The sequence below is a fragment of the Coloeus monedula genome (genome assembly GCF_965178545.1).
Source record: "Coloeus monedula genome assembly, chromosome: 40".
Lineage (NCBI taxonomy): Eukaryota > Metazoa > Chordata > Aves > Passeriformes > Corvidae > Coloeus > Coloeus monedula.
The window spans coordinates 1-13,724 of NC_138820.1; the positions used below are offsets into that span (position 1 = coordinate 1).

The window sequence follows — 13,724 nt, forward strand, 5'->3', positions numbered from 1 at the left end:
AAATCCCCCAAGTCCCCCCAAACCCCCCCAAATTCCCCCCAAATCCTCCCCAAATCTCCCCAAATCCCCCCCAAATCCCCCCAAACCCCCCCAAATTCCCCCCAAATCCTCCCCAAATCCCCCCAAAATCCCCCAAAATCCCCCAAATTCCCCCCAAATCCCCCCCAAAATCCCCCCAAATTCCCCCCAAATCCTCCCCAAATTCCCCCCAAACCCCCCTAAAATCCCCCCAATTTCCCCCAAATTCCCCCAAATTCCCCCCAAAATCCCCCCAAAATCCCCCCAATTCCCCAAAATCCCCAAAATCCCCCCCAAACCCCCCCAAATCCTCCCCAAACCCCCCTAAAATCCCCCCAAATTCCCCCCAGGGTCCCCCCCAAAATCCCCCCAAAATCCCCCAAATTCCCCCAAATTCCCCCAAAATCCCCCCCAATTCCCCCAAAATCCCCCCCAATTCCCCCCAAATCCCCCCCAAATCCCCCCAATTTCCCCCAAATTCCCCCAAATTCCCCCCAAATCCCCCTCAAATCCCCCCAAATTCCCCCCAAACCCCCCCAAATTCCCCCCAATCCCCCCCAGATCCCCCCAGGACCCCCCAAAATCCCCCAAATTCCCCCCAAATCCGCCCCCGCCCCTCCCCCACCTGGGCCCGATCTCCAGCAGCACGTGGTGCCCGCGGGGCCGCAGGAAGCTCTGGGGGGCCACGTCCCCCCCCTGGGCCAGGGGGGACCCCAAAATCCAGCGCAGCACCCGCGACTCCTCCTCGCTCGGGGGGGCATCCCCTGCACCCCAAAAACTCCGCTGGGAACCCCAAAATCGACCCCCAAAAAACCCCAAACGCCAGGGGAAAAAAAAACCCGAAATCCTACGAAAATCCCATGAAAAATCCCCGAAATTCCCACAGAAAAGCCCCAAAAATCCCAGGGAAAAAAACCCCTGAAGTTCCACCAAAATCCCATAAAAAATCCCCAAAATTCACACAGAAAACCCAAAAAATCCCAGGGAAAAAAAAAAAAAACAGAATCCCACAAAAATCCCATTAAAAATCCCCAAAATTCCCACAGAAAAGCCAAAAAATCCCAGGGAAAAAAAAAAAACAAAATCCCACCAAAATCCCATGAAAAATCCCCAAAATTCCCACAGAAAAGCCAAAAAATCCCAGGGAAAAAAAACCCCTGAAATTCCACCAAAATCCCCTAAAAAATCCCCAAAATTCCCACAGAAAACCCCCAAAAATCCCAGGGAAAAAAAACCCTGAAATTCCACCAAAATCCCATGAAAAATCCCCGAAATTCCCACAGAAAACCCAAAAAATCCCAGGGAAAAAAAAAACCAAAATCCCACCAAAATCCCATAAAAAATCCCCGAAATTCCCACAGAAAAGCCCCAAAAATCCCAGGGGAAAAACCCTGAAATTCCACCAAAATCCCATAAAAATCCCCAAAATTCCCACAGAAAACCCAAAAAATACCAGGGAAAAAAAAAAAAAAAACAGAATCCCACAAAAATCCCATTAAAAATCCCAAAATTCCCACAGAAAACCCAAAAAATCCCAGGGGAAAAAAACCCCAAAATCCCACCAAAATCCCACCAAAAATCCCACCAAAGTCCCATGAAAAATCCCCAAAATTCCCACAGAAAACCCAAAAAATCCCAGGGAAAAAACCCCTGAAATTCCACCAAAATCCCACCAAAAATCCCCAAAATTCCCACAGAAAACCCAAAAAATACCAGGGAAAAAAAAAAACAAAATCCCACCAAAAATCCGCAAAATTCCCACAGAAACCCCCAAAAATCCCAGAGGAAAAAAACCCCAAAATCCCACCAAAAAAATCCCGAAAAATCCCCGAAAATCCCGAAAAAAATCCCAAAAAAGCCAAAAAAAATCCCAAAAAATCTGAAAGTTGCCCAGAATTGCCCAAAATTGCCCCAAACCCCCCAAATTCACCCCAAACCCCCCTCACCTGCCCAGCCCAGGTGAGCTCGGACCCCTCAGGTGACCCCAAAACCCTCCCAAAAAAACGCAAAAAAACCAAAAAAAAAATCCCAAAAATTCCCAAAACATCCCAAAAATTCCCACATTTGCCCAAAATCCCCCGAATTCACCCCAAACCCTCTCACCTGCCCAGCCCAGGCAGCAGCAGAGCTCGCAGGTGACCCCAAAACCCCAAAAAACCCCCAAAAAAACCAGAAAAACCCCCAAAAAATCCCAGAAAAAACCCAAAAAAATCCCAAAAGAAACCCCAAAAAATCCCCAAAAAATCCAAAATTGCCCAAAATCCCCCAAATTCACCCCAAACCCTCTCACCTGCCCAGCCCAGGCAGCAGCAGAGCTCGCAGGTGACCCCAAAACCGCCCAAACCCCCAAAAAACCCAAAAAAACCCCAAAAAAAACCCCATAAAAATCTCAAAAAATCCCCAAAAAATCCCCAAAAATCCCAAATTGCCCAAAATCCCCCAAATTCACCCCAAACCCTCTCACCTGCCCAGCCCAGGCAGCAGCAGAGCTCGCAGGTGACCCCAGAACCCCAAAAACGCCCCAAAAAAATGCAAAAAAAACCAAAAAAATCCCAAAAAATCCCAAAAAAATCCCCAAAAATCCCAATTTGCCCAAAATCCCCCAAATTCACCCCAAACCCCCCTCACCTGCCCAGCCCAGGCAGCAGCAGAGCTCGCACGTGACCCCAAAACCCCCCAGACCCTCCAAAAAACCCAAAAAAACCCCAAAAAAAACCCCATAAAAATCCAAAAAAATCCCAGAAAAATCCCAAAAAATCCCAAATTGCCCAAAATCCCCCGAATTCACCCCAAACCCTCTCACCTGCCCAGCCCAGGCAGCAGCAGAGCTCGCAGGTGACCCCAAAACCCCCCAGACCCCCCAAAAAACCCAAAAAAAACCCCAAAAAATCCCAGAAAAAACCCAAAAAAATCCCAAAAAATCCCCAAAAAATCCCAAATTGCCCAAAATGCCCCGAATTCACCCCAAACCCCTCTCACCTGCCCAGCCCAGGTAGTAGCAGAGCTCGCACGTGACCGCCGTGACCCCGGGCTCCGCCCCCTGCGCCGCCTTCAGGGGGGACCCCAACCCCGAGGGGACCCCGAGGTCGGGGCCGCCCCCCCCCGCGGCCTCGGGCCGGACGTAGAAGCGGAGCAGCTGCATCTGCGGGGGAGGGGCGGCTCAGGGACCCCCCAAAAAACCTCGGGGTCACCCCCCGGAAAGGCCCAAAATCGAGAGAATTCCGCCCAAAAAAAAAAAAAAAATCCCGAAAGAAAACGGCAAAATTTGGGGAAAGGGGGGAAAAAAAACCTGCTCGGAAATTTGGGGGAAATGGGGCCCGAAATGGAGGGAATTCCTCATGAAGGGAGCTCAGAATTGGGGAGTCCACGAGGAGACCCCAAAAATTGAGGGAATCACCCCAAAAAATTGGGGGAATTCCCCCTCCCCGCACTTCCGCCCCAGAAATCCCCAAAATGTGAGGAAATCGCCCCAAAAATTGAGGAAATTCCTCCCAAAGAGACCCCGAAAGTTGAGGGAATCACCCTAAAATTTGGGGATTCCATAAAGAGATCCCAAAAATTGAGGAAATCACCCCAAAATTGGGGGAATTCCACCTGAAGAGACCCCAAAAATTGAGGGAATCACCCCAAAAAATTGGGGGAATTCCCCCTCCCCCACTTCCGCCCCAGAAATCCCCAAAATTTGGGGAAATCGCCCCAAAATTGAGGAAATTTCTTGCCAGGTGGCCCCAAAATTGGGGGAGTCCACGAAGAGACCCCAAAAATTGAGGGAATCACCCCAAAATTTGGGGATTCCATAAAGAGATCCCAAAAATTGAGGAAATCACCCCAAAAATGGGGGAATTCCTCCCAAAGAGACCCCAAAAATTGAGGGAATCACCCCAAAAAATTGGGGGAATTCCCCCTCCCCCACTTCCGCCCCAGAAATCCCCAAAATTTGGGGAAATCGCCCCAAAATTGAGGAAATTCCGCACCAGGTGGCCCCAAAATTGGGGGAGTCCACGAAGAGACCCCAAAAATTGAGGGAATCACCCCAAAAATTGGGGGAATTCTGCCCAAGGAACCCCAAATTTAGAGAGAATTCAAAGCAATCCCAAATTTGGGGGGGAATTTCCCAAAATTTGGGGAAATTGCCCCAAAAAGTTGAGGGAATTCCACCCAAAGGGGCCCCAGAATTGGGGGAGATCCCAGAGAGACCCCAAAAGTTGAGGGAATCACCCCAAAAATTGGGGGAATTCCCCTCAAGGAACCCCAAATTTAGAGAGAATTCAAAGAAATCCCGAATTTGGGGAAAAACCCTCAAAAATTGAGGAAATTGCCCCAAAAATCGAAGAAATTTCCCCGAAAGAGACCCCCAAATTTGGGGAGCCCCAAAACCTCCAAGACCCCAAAACCGCCCAAATTCACCCCAAAACCCCCAAATTTCGGGGACCCCAAAAGCCCCAAAATCCCCCCAAAACCTCAGGGACCCCAAATCCCCCCAAATTCACCCCAAAAATTCCTCAGGGACTCCCAAAATTCCTCAGGGACCCCAAAACCCCCCAAATTCACCCCAAAACCCACAAATTTCAGAGACCCCAAAACCTCCAAAATCCCCCCAAAACTTCAGGGACCCCAAATCCCCAAAATTCCACCCAAAACCTCAGAGACCCCAAAACCTCAGAGACCCCAAAACTCCCCAAATTCACCCCAAAAATCCCTCAGGGACCCCAAACCCCCCAAATTCAACCCAAAACCCCCAAATTTCGGGGACCCCAAAAGCCCCAAATTCACCCCAAAACTTCAGGGAGCCCAAATCCCCAAAATTCCCCCCAAAACCTCAGGGACACCAAAACTCCCCAAATTCACCCCAAAATTCCCTCAGGACCCCAAAACCCCCCAAATTCAACCCAAAAGCCCCAAATTTTGGGGACCCCAAAACCTCCAAAATCCCCCCAAAACTTCAGGGACCCCAAATCCCCAAAATTCACCCCAAAATCTCGGGGATCCCCAAACCTCAGAGACCCCAAAACCCCCCAAATTCACCCCAAAACCCCCAAATTTCGGGGACCCCAAAACCCCCCAAATTCACCCCAAAACCCCCAAATTTCGGGGACCCCAAAACCCCTCAAATTCACCCCAAAAATCCCTCAGGGATCCCCGAACTCCCAAATTTCCCCCAAAACCTCAGGGACCCCAAAAGCCCCAAATTCACCCCAAAACTTCAGGGACCCCAAATCCCCAAAATCTTGGGGACCCCAAAACCCGCGGGACCCCAAAAGTCCCAAAACGCCCCCAAAACCCCCCCAAATTCTCCCAAAACCTCAACGACCCCAAAACCCCCCAAATTCACCCCAAAACCCCCCAATTCCGCCCCACCCCCGCCACGTGCGCTCCACGTGCGGCCCCTCCCCCCTCGGGGGGGGTCCCCCGACATCTTTGGGGTCCCCAAAATGCCCCAAAATGCCCAAAAAATCCCCAAAATGCCCAAAATCCCCTCCCCCCCCCCCCCCCCCGGTACCTCGGGCGGTTTTCGCCGATTCTGCCCCAAAACGGGGCCCGGGGGGGGCTCAAAAGGGGGGGGAGGGGCGGGGGGGAGGGGCGGGGGCGGGGCGGGGGCGGGGCTTGGCGGTGAGGCCACGCCCCCTCCCGGGGACACCCCCAAAACCGCCCCAAATTCCCCCAAAATGCCCCAAATTCACCCCAAAATTGGGGGTTTGCAACTCCGGGACCCCCGAAAAGCCCCAAGTTCACCCCAAATTCACCCAAAACGCCCCAATTTCACCCAAAATGCCCCAAATTCTCCCCAAATGCCCCAAATTCACCCCAAAATTGGGGTTTTGCAACGCTGGGAACCCCAAAAAGCCGCAAATTCACCCCAAATTCACCCAAAATGCCCCAAATTCACCCCAAAAGCCCCAAATTTACCCCAAAATTGGGGTTTTGCAGCTCTGGGACCCCCAAAAAGCCCCAAATTCACCCCAAACGCCCCAAATGAACCCAAAACTTGGGGATTTTGCAACCCCGGGACCCCCAAAGAGCCCCAATTTCACCCAAGATGCCCCAAAAAGCCCCAAAAAGCCCCAAATTCGCCCAAAACACCCCAAATTCACCCAAAATTGGGGGTTTTGCAACCCCAGGACCCCCCAAAAGTCCCAATTTCACCCCAAATCACCCCAAATTCCCCCAAAATTTGGGGGTTTGCAACTCTGGGACCCCCAAAAAGCCCCAAATTCACCCCAAATTCACCCAAAATGCCCCAATTTCCCCCAAAACGCCCCAAATTCACCCCAAAATTGGGGTTTTTGCAACTCTGGGAACCCCAAAAAGCCCCAGTTTCACCCCAAATGCCCCAAAAATCCCCAAATTCACCCCAAATTCACCCCAAATTCACCCAAAATGCCCCATTTTCCCCCAAAATGCCCCAAATTCACCCCAAAATTGGGGGTTTTGCAACTCTGGGACCCCCCAAAAGCCCCAATTTCTCCCCAATTTCACCCAAAACGCCCCAATTTCACCCCAAATTCTCCCAAAAAGCTCCAATTTCACCCCAAATTGCCCCAAAACGCCCCAAATTCCCCCAAAACGCCCCAAATCCCCCCCCAAAATTTGGGATTTCGCCCACCCGGGATCCCCAAAAAGCCCCGAATTCGCCCCAAACTCGGCCCAAGTCGGAGGTTTTGGGGTGGGGAGACCCCAAATTTGGGGGATTTGGGGCGATTTTGGGGGTTTTTTGGGGGGATTTTGGGGTTTTTTGGGCGATTTTGGGGCCCCCCCGCGCTGTCCCCGGGGTGGGGGAGGGGCGCCCCTCCCCCCCCGCCCCTCCCCCCCCCCAAGGCCGAACCTGCCCGGGGGGGGAGGGGGGAGGGGCGGGAAGGTCGCGGGTGACGTCATTGGGGTGACGTCACCGATGTCGCCACGGCCAGTGGCCTTGGGACCCCAAAATTCCCCCAAATTCCCCCAAATTTGGATCCTCCCACCCCCGGACCCCCCCCCCCCCCCCCCCAAAATTCCCGGAGGGGTCTCGATCCCAAATTTCCCCCCCGGGACCCCCCAAAATCCCACCCGGGACCCCCCAAATTTCACCTCAATTTCACCCAAAATGCCCCAAAATGCCCCAAATTCGGGGTCCCAAAGCCCAAAATCCCACCTAAAACCCCCCAAATTTCACCTCAAATTCACCCAAAATGCCCCAAAATGCCCCAAAATGCCCCAAATTCGGGGTCCCAAAGCCCAAAATCCCCCCGGGACCCCCAAAATCCCCCCGGGACCCCCCAAATTTCACCTCAAATTCACCCAAAATGCCCCAAAATGCCCCAAATTCGGGGTCCCAAACCCCCCAAAATCCCACCCGGGACCCCCCAAATTTCACCCAAAATCCCCCAAATTCGGGGTCCCAAAGCGCCAAAATCCAACCTGGGACACCCCAAATTTCACCCAAAATGCCTCAAAATGCCCAAATTCGGGGTCCCAAACTCCCCAAAACCCCCCGGGACCCCCCAAAATCCCACCCGGGACCCCCCAAATTTCACCTCAAATTCACCCAAAATGCCCCAATTTCACCCAAAATGCCCCAAAATGCCCAAATTCGGGGTCCCAAAGCCCCCAAAACCCCCCAAATCCCACCCGGGACCCCCCAAATTCCTCCCCGAAACTCGGGGGGGTCCCAAAGCCCCCAAATCCCACCCAGGAGCCCGCAAATTTCACCTCAATTTCACCCAAAATGCCCCAAAATGCCCCAATTCGGGGTCCCAAACCCCAAACAAGCCCCGGGACCCCCAAAATCCCCCCGGGACCCCCAAAATCGGGGTCCCAAAGCCCCAAAATTCCCCCCGGGACCCCCAAAATCCCACCCAGAACCCCCCAAATTTCACCTCAAATTCACCCCAAATGCTCCAATTTCACCCAAAATGCCCCAAAATGCCCCAATTCGGGGTCCCAAACCCCAAAACCCCCCCAAATTCTTCCCCCACCCCAAATTCGGAAGGTCCCGAACCCCAAAAACCCCTCAGGACCTCCCAAAACCCCCCGGGACCCCCAAAAACCCCTCGGGACCCCAAAATTTCCCTCCCCAGGACCCCCAAAAAACCCCCGGGACCCCCAAAATCCTCTCGGGACCTCAAAAACCGCCCGGGGACCCCCAAAATCCTCTCGGGACCCCCAAAATCCCCTCGAGACTCCCAAAAACACCCCCGGGACCCCCAAAATCCTCTCGAGATTCCCAAAAACCCCCCCGGGACCCCCAAAATCCTCTCGGGACCCCAAAAACCCCCCCGGGACCCCCAAAATCCCCCCGGGACCCCCAAAATCCTCTCGGGACCCCCAAAATCCCCCCGGGACCCCCAAAATTCCCCTCGGGACCCCCAAAACCCCCCCGGGACCCCAAAATCCCCTCGAGACTCCCCAAAATCCTCTCGGGACCCCCAAAAACCCCCCCAGGACCCCCAAAATCCCCTCGAGATTCCCAAAATCCCCCCGGGACCCCCAAAATCCGCCCCCCCCCCACCTCGGGGGGTTCCGGGAGCTTCCCGCGCGTTGGGCGTGGCCACGCCCCCTGCCCCGCCCCGGGGGCGGGGTTATGCAAATGATCAAATACCGGGCCGGTCACAGCGCCCCCTGGCGGCGCCCGCCAGGACCGCGCATGCGCAGTCGGGGCGGTCCCGAACTGGCCCCAAATGGGGCTGAAACGGCCCCGAAATTGCCCCAAATGGCCCCGAATGTGCCCGAAATGTCCCCAGATGTGCCCGAAATGTCCAGGGGTGGCCCCGGAGAATCTCGAAATGGCCCCAAATGTGCCGAAAATGTTCCCAAATGGCCCCAAATGGTCCCAAATGGCCCCAAAATGTCCCTAAATGTGGCCAGAATGTCTCCAAATGTCTCCTAAATGGCCCAAAATGGACCCAGAATGGCCCCAACTGGTCCCAAAATGTCCCTAAATGGCTCCAAATGGCCCAAAATGGCCCCAAAATGTTCCCAAACGGCCCCAAAAAGGCCCCAAACAGACCCAAAATGGGCCAAAAGATCTCGAAATGGCCCCAAAATGGCCCCAAAATGGCCCCAAATGTGCCCAAAATGGCCCCAAAATGGCCCCAAAATGTGCCCAAAATGGCCCCAAATGACCCCAAACGTCCCCAGGGGGTCCCCAGCAGGTCCCCAAATGTCCCCAGGGGGTCCCAAATGTCCCTGAAGGTCCCCAAATGTCCCCAAATCCCCCCCAGGGGGTCCCAAATGTCCCCAAATGTCCCCAGGGTGTCCCCAGGGGGTGCCCAAATGACCCCAAATATCCCTGAAGGGTCCCCAAATGTCCCCAAATGTCCCCAGGGGGTCCCCAGGGGGTCCCCAAATGACCCCAAATATCCCTGAAGGGTCCCCAAATGTCCCCAAATGTCCCCAGGGGGTCCCCAGGGGGTCCCCAAATGACCCCAAATATCCCTGAAGGGTCCCCAAATGTCCCCAAATGTCCCCAGGGGGTCCCAAATGTCCCTGAAGGTCCCCAAATGACCCCAAATGTGCCTGAAGGGTCCCCAAATGTCCCCAAATGTCCCCCAGGGGGTCCCCAGGGGGTCCCCAAATGTCCCTGAAGGGTCCCCAAATGTCCCCAAATGTCCCCCAGGGGGTCCCCAAATGTCCCCAAATGTCCCCCAGGGGGTCCCAGTATGCCCCCCCTCCCAAAATCCCCCAAAATCCCCCAAATCCCGGGATTTCGGAGCCGGACCCCGCCCCTCCCCCCCCCCCCCCGGGGTCACCTGAGCCCGGCGGCTTCGGGGCCCCGAATTCCCAAATTCCTGGAACGTCCCCAAAACGCGGCCGGGGCCGAAGTCCGGCATCGACCGCGGGTGGACGCTGACCCCGAGCGGGGGCCGGGCCCCGCGAGCCCCGGGCGGCCCGAGAGCCGAAATTTGGGGGGTTGGGAGCCAAAATTGGGGTTGGGAGCCAAAATTGGGGGGTTGGGAGGCAAAAATTGGGGTTGGGAGCCAAAATTGGGGAGTTGGGAGCCAAAAATTGGGGGTTGGGAGCCAAAATTCGGGGTTGGGAGCCAAAATTGGGGGTTGGGAGCCAAAATTCGGGGTTGGGAGGCAAAAAATTGGGGTTTGGGAGCCAAAATTCGGGGGTTGGGAACCAAAATTGGGATTTGGGAGGCAAAAATTGGGGTTGGGAGCCAAAATTGGGGTTTGGAAGCCAAAATTCGGGGTTGGGAGCCAAAATTCGGGGTTTGGGAGCCAAAATTCGGGGCTTGGGAGCCAAAATTGGGGGGTTGGGAGCCAAAATTCGGGGTTTGGGAGCCAAAAAATTGGGATTGGGGAGGCAAAAAATTGGGGTTGGAAGCCAAAATTCGGGGGTTGGGAACCAAAATTGGGATTTGGGAGGCAAAAATTGGGGTTGGGAGCCAAAATTGGGGTTTGGAAGCCAAAATTCGGGGTTGGGAGCCAAAATTCGGGGCTTGGGAGCCAAAATTGGGGGGTTGGGAGCCAAAATTTGGGGGGTTGGGAGCCAAAATTTGGGGGGTTGGGAGCCAAAAATTGGGGATTGGGTACCAAAATTGGGGTTGGGAGCCAAAAATTGGGGGGTTGGGAGCCAAAATTGGGATTTGGGAGCCAAAATTGGGGGGTTGGGAGCCAAAAATTGGGGATTGGGTACCAAAATTGGGGTTGGGAGCCAAAATTCGGGGTTTGGGAGCCAAAATTCGGGGTTTGGGAGCCAAAATTGGGGGGTTGGGAGCCAAAATTGGGGGGTTGGGAGCCAAAAATTGGGGTTGGGAGCCAAAATTGGGGGGTTGGGAGCCAAAAATTCGGATTAGAAACCAAAATTCGGGGTTTGGGAGCCAAAATTCGGGGGTTGGGAGCCAAAAATTGGGATTTGGGAGCCAAAATTCGGGGGTTGGGAGCCAAAATTGGGGTTTGGGAGCCAAAATTCGGGGGTTGGGGAGCCAAAATTGGGGGGTTGGGAGGCAAAAATTGGGGATTTTCAACCAAAAATTGGGGATTGGGCACTGGAAAATGGGGGCACTGGGAGGAACTGGGAGGGGACTGGGAGCACTGGGAGGGGACTGGGAGCACTGGGAAGGCACTGGGAGGGCACTGGGAGGGCACTGGGAGGGGGCACTGGGAGGGCACTGGGAGGGGGCACTGGGAAGGCACTGGGAGCACTGGGAGGGCACTGGGAGGGCACTGGGAGGGAGCACTGGGAAGGCACTGGGAGCACTGGGAGGGCACTGGGAGGGCACTGGGAGGGAGCACTGGGAGGGAGCACTGGGAGGGAGCACTGGGAAGGCACTGGGAGCACTGGGAGGGCACTGGGAGGGCACTGGGAGGGAGCACTGGGAGGGAGCACTGGGAGGGAGCACTGGGAAGGCACTGGGAGCACTGGGAGGTCGCTGCGGGTGACTGGGAAGGCACTGGGAGTGACTGGGAGGATTCCGGGAGCGCCGCAGGGGTTACTGGGAGGTGACTCCGTGTGACTGGACGCATACTGGGAGCACTGGGAGGCTGCGTCCACGAGAACTGGTGTCAGAGCAGACCAGTGCGGCCCAGTACGGCCCCAGTGCGGCCCCAGTACGGCCCCAGTGCGGCCCCAGTACCCCCCAGTATGGCCCCAGTGCTGCCCCATCACTGCCCAGTGCGGCCGCAGTACTGCCCCAGTATCACCCAGTATGGCCCCACCACTGCCCAGTGCGGCCCCAGTATCGCCCCAGTACAGCCCCATCACTGCCCAGTGCTGCCCCAGTATCACCCAGTAGGGCCCCAGTATCGCCCCATCACTGCCCAGTACTGTCCCAGTTCCCCCCAGTAGAGCCCCAGTATCGCCCCATCACTGCCGAGTGCTGCCCCAGTATCACCCAGTATGGCCCCAGTATGGCCCCATCACTGCCCAGTGCGGCCCCAGTATCGCCCAGTATGGCCCCAGTGCTACCCCATCACTGCCCCAATGCGGCCGCAGTACTGCCCCAGTATCACCCAGTAGGGCCCCAGTATGGCCCCATCACTGCCCAGTACTGCCCCAGTATCACCCAGTATGGCCCCAGTACAGCCCCATCACTGCCCAGTGCGGCCCCAGTACTGCCCCAGTATCACCCAGTAGGGCCCCAGTATTGCCCCATCACTGCCCAGTGCGGCCGCAGTACTGCCCCAGTATCACCCAGTATGGCCCCAGTATGGACCCACCACTGCCCAGTGCTGCCCCAGTATCACCCAGTAGGGCCCCAGTATTGCCCCATCACTGCCCAGTGCGGCCCCAGTATCACCCAGTACGGCCCCAGTACAGCCCCATCACTGCCCAGTGCGGCCCCAGTACTGCCCCAGTATCACCCAGTAGGGCCCCAGTATCGCCCCATCACTGCCCAGTGCTGCCCCAGTATCACCCAGTAGGGCCCCAGTATCGCCCCATCACTGCCCAGTACTGTCCCAGTACCCCCCAGTAGAGCCCCAGTATCGCCCCATCACTGCCGAGTGCTGCCCCAGTATCACCCAGTATGGCCCCAGTACAGCCCCATCACTGCCCAGTGCGGCCCCAGTACTGCCCCAGTATCACCCAGTATGGCCCCAGTGCTGCCCCATCACTGCCCAGTGTGGCCGCAGTACTGCCCCAGTATCACCCAGTATGGCCCCAGTATGGACCCACCACTGCCCAGTACTGCCCCAGTATCACCCAGTACGGCCCCAGTAGGGGCCCAGTACCACCCAGGAGGGCCCCACTATCGCCCCATCACTGCCCAGTACTGCCCCAGTATCACCCAGTACGGCCCCAGTACCCCCCAATCACTGCCCAGTGCGGCCCCGCCCCGCGCAGGCGCAATCAGAGTCCGAGGTCACGCGGGCCTTGTTGCGTGGCCCGCGCGCCGGCGTGACGTAATCACTGACGTCATAGCGCCACGCTCATCACGTGCTGCCCGCAGGGCGGGGCAGGTCAGGATGTACCGCACTGACGATACCGGGCCCCCCCCGCCGCCGCCGCCCCGAGCCGCAGCACCGCCCCCGCACTCACGGCGACAGCCCCGCCGCGCCGCCCGCGGCCCCGCCGCAAATCCCCGCTCTATCCCCGACCCACCGCACCCGGTTCCGCCGGAAAATGCTCCGCTTTAGCGAGTTCCGGCCCGGAATTACACCCCGCTCTGATCCCACAATGCACCGCGCCGCTCATTTGCATGAACGCTGCGCCCGCCGTGGTTTTCGCGCTAAAGCTCGGTTTCGTCGTCGCGCTTGTGGGGAGGGGGGGGGCTTGGGGAGGGTCCTGGGGGATTTGGGGACCCCTGAAGGGGATTTGGGGACCCCAGGAATGAGGCTCGGGAGGCCAGCGGGGTTTGTGGGGTCCCCGGGGTGGGGAGGGGGGAATTTTGGGGGGGTCTGGGGGAGTTTGGGGACCCCTGAAGGGGATTTGGGGACCCCAGGGATGAGGCTCGGGAGGTCAGCGGGGTTTGTGGGGTGGGGCGGGAATTTTGGGAGGGTTTGGGGAATTTTGGGGACTCCTGAAGGGGATTTGGGGATCCCAGGGATGAGGCTCGGGAGGCCAGCGGGGTTTGTGGGGTCCCCGGGGTGGGGAGGGGGGAATTTGGGGGGGGTCTGGGGGAGTTTGGGGACCCCTAAAGGCGTTTTGGGGACCCCTGAAGGGGATTTGGGGACCCCTGAAGGCGTTTTGGGGACCCCTGAAGGGGATTTGGGGACCCCAGGGATGAGGCTCGGGAGGCCAGCGAGGTTTGTGGGGTGGGGCGGGAATTTTGGGAGGGTCTGGGG

At 56.7% G+C, this 13,724-nt stretch overlaps 1 protein-coding gene across 1 annotated transcript; it reads right to left on the minus strand.

Annotated features, from left to right (window-relative positions):
- Window positions 1-643: 643 nt before the first annotated feature.
- Window positions 644-8,543, minus strand: LOC309584499 (phosphoribosylformylglycinamidine synthase-like; the record flags this gene model as incomplete). The annotated part of the gene is made up of 3 exons (XM_082300540.1): window positions 8,504-8,543; window positions 2,998-3,160; window positions 644-782 (listed from the first exon to the last, which is right to left on the minus strand). Coding segments are annotated over exons 2-3 (302 nt in total), but the record flags the coding sequence as incomplete, so codon positions are not given.
- Window positions 8,544-13,724: the final 5,181 nt, after the last annotated feature.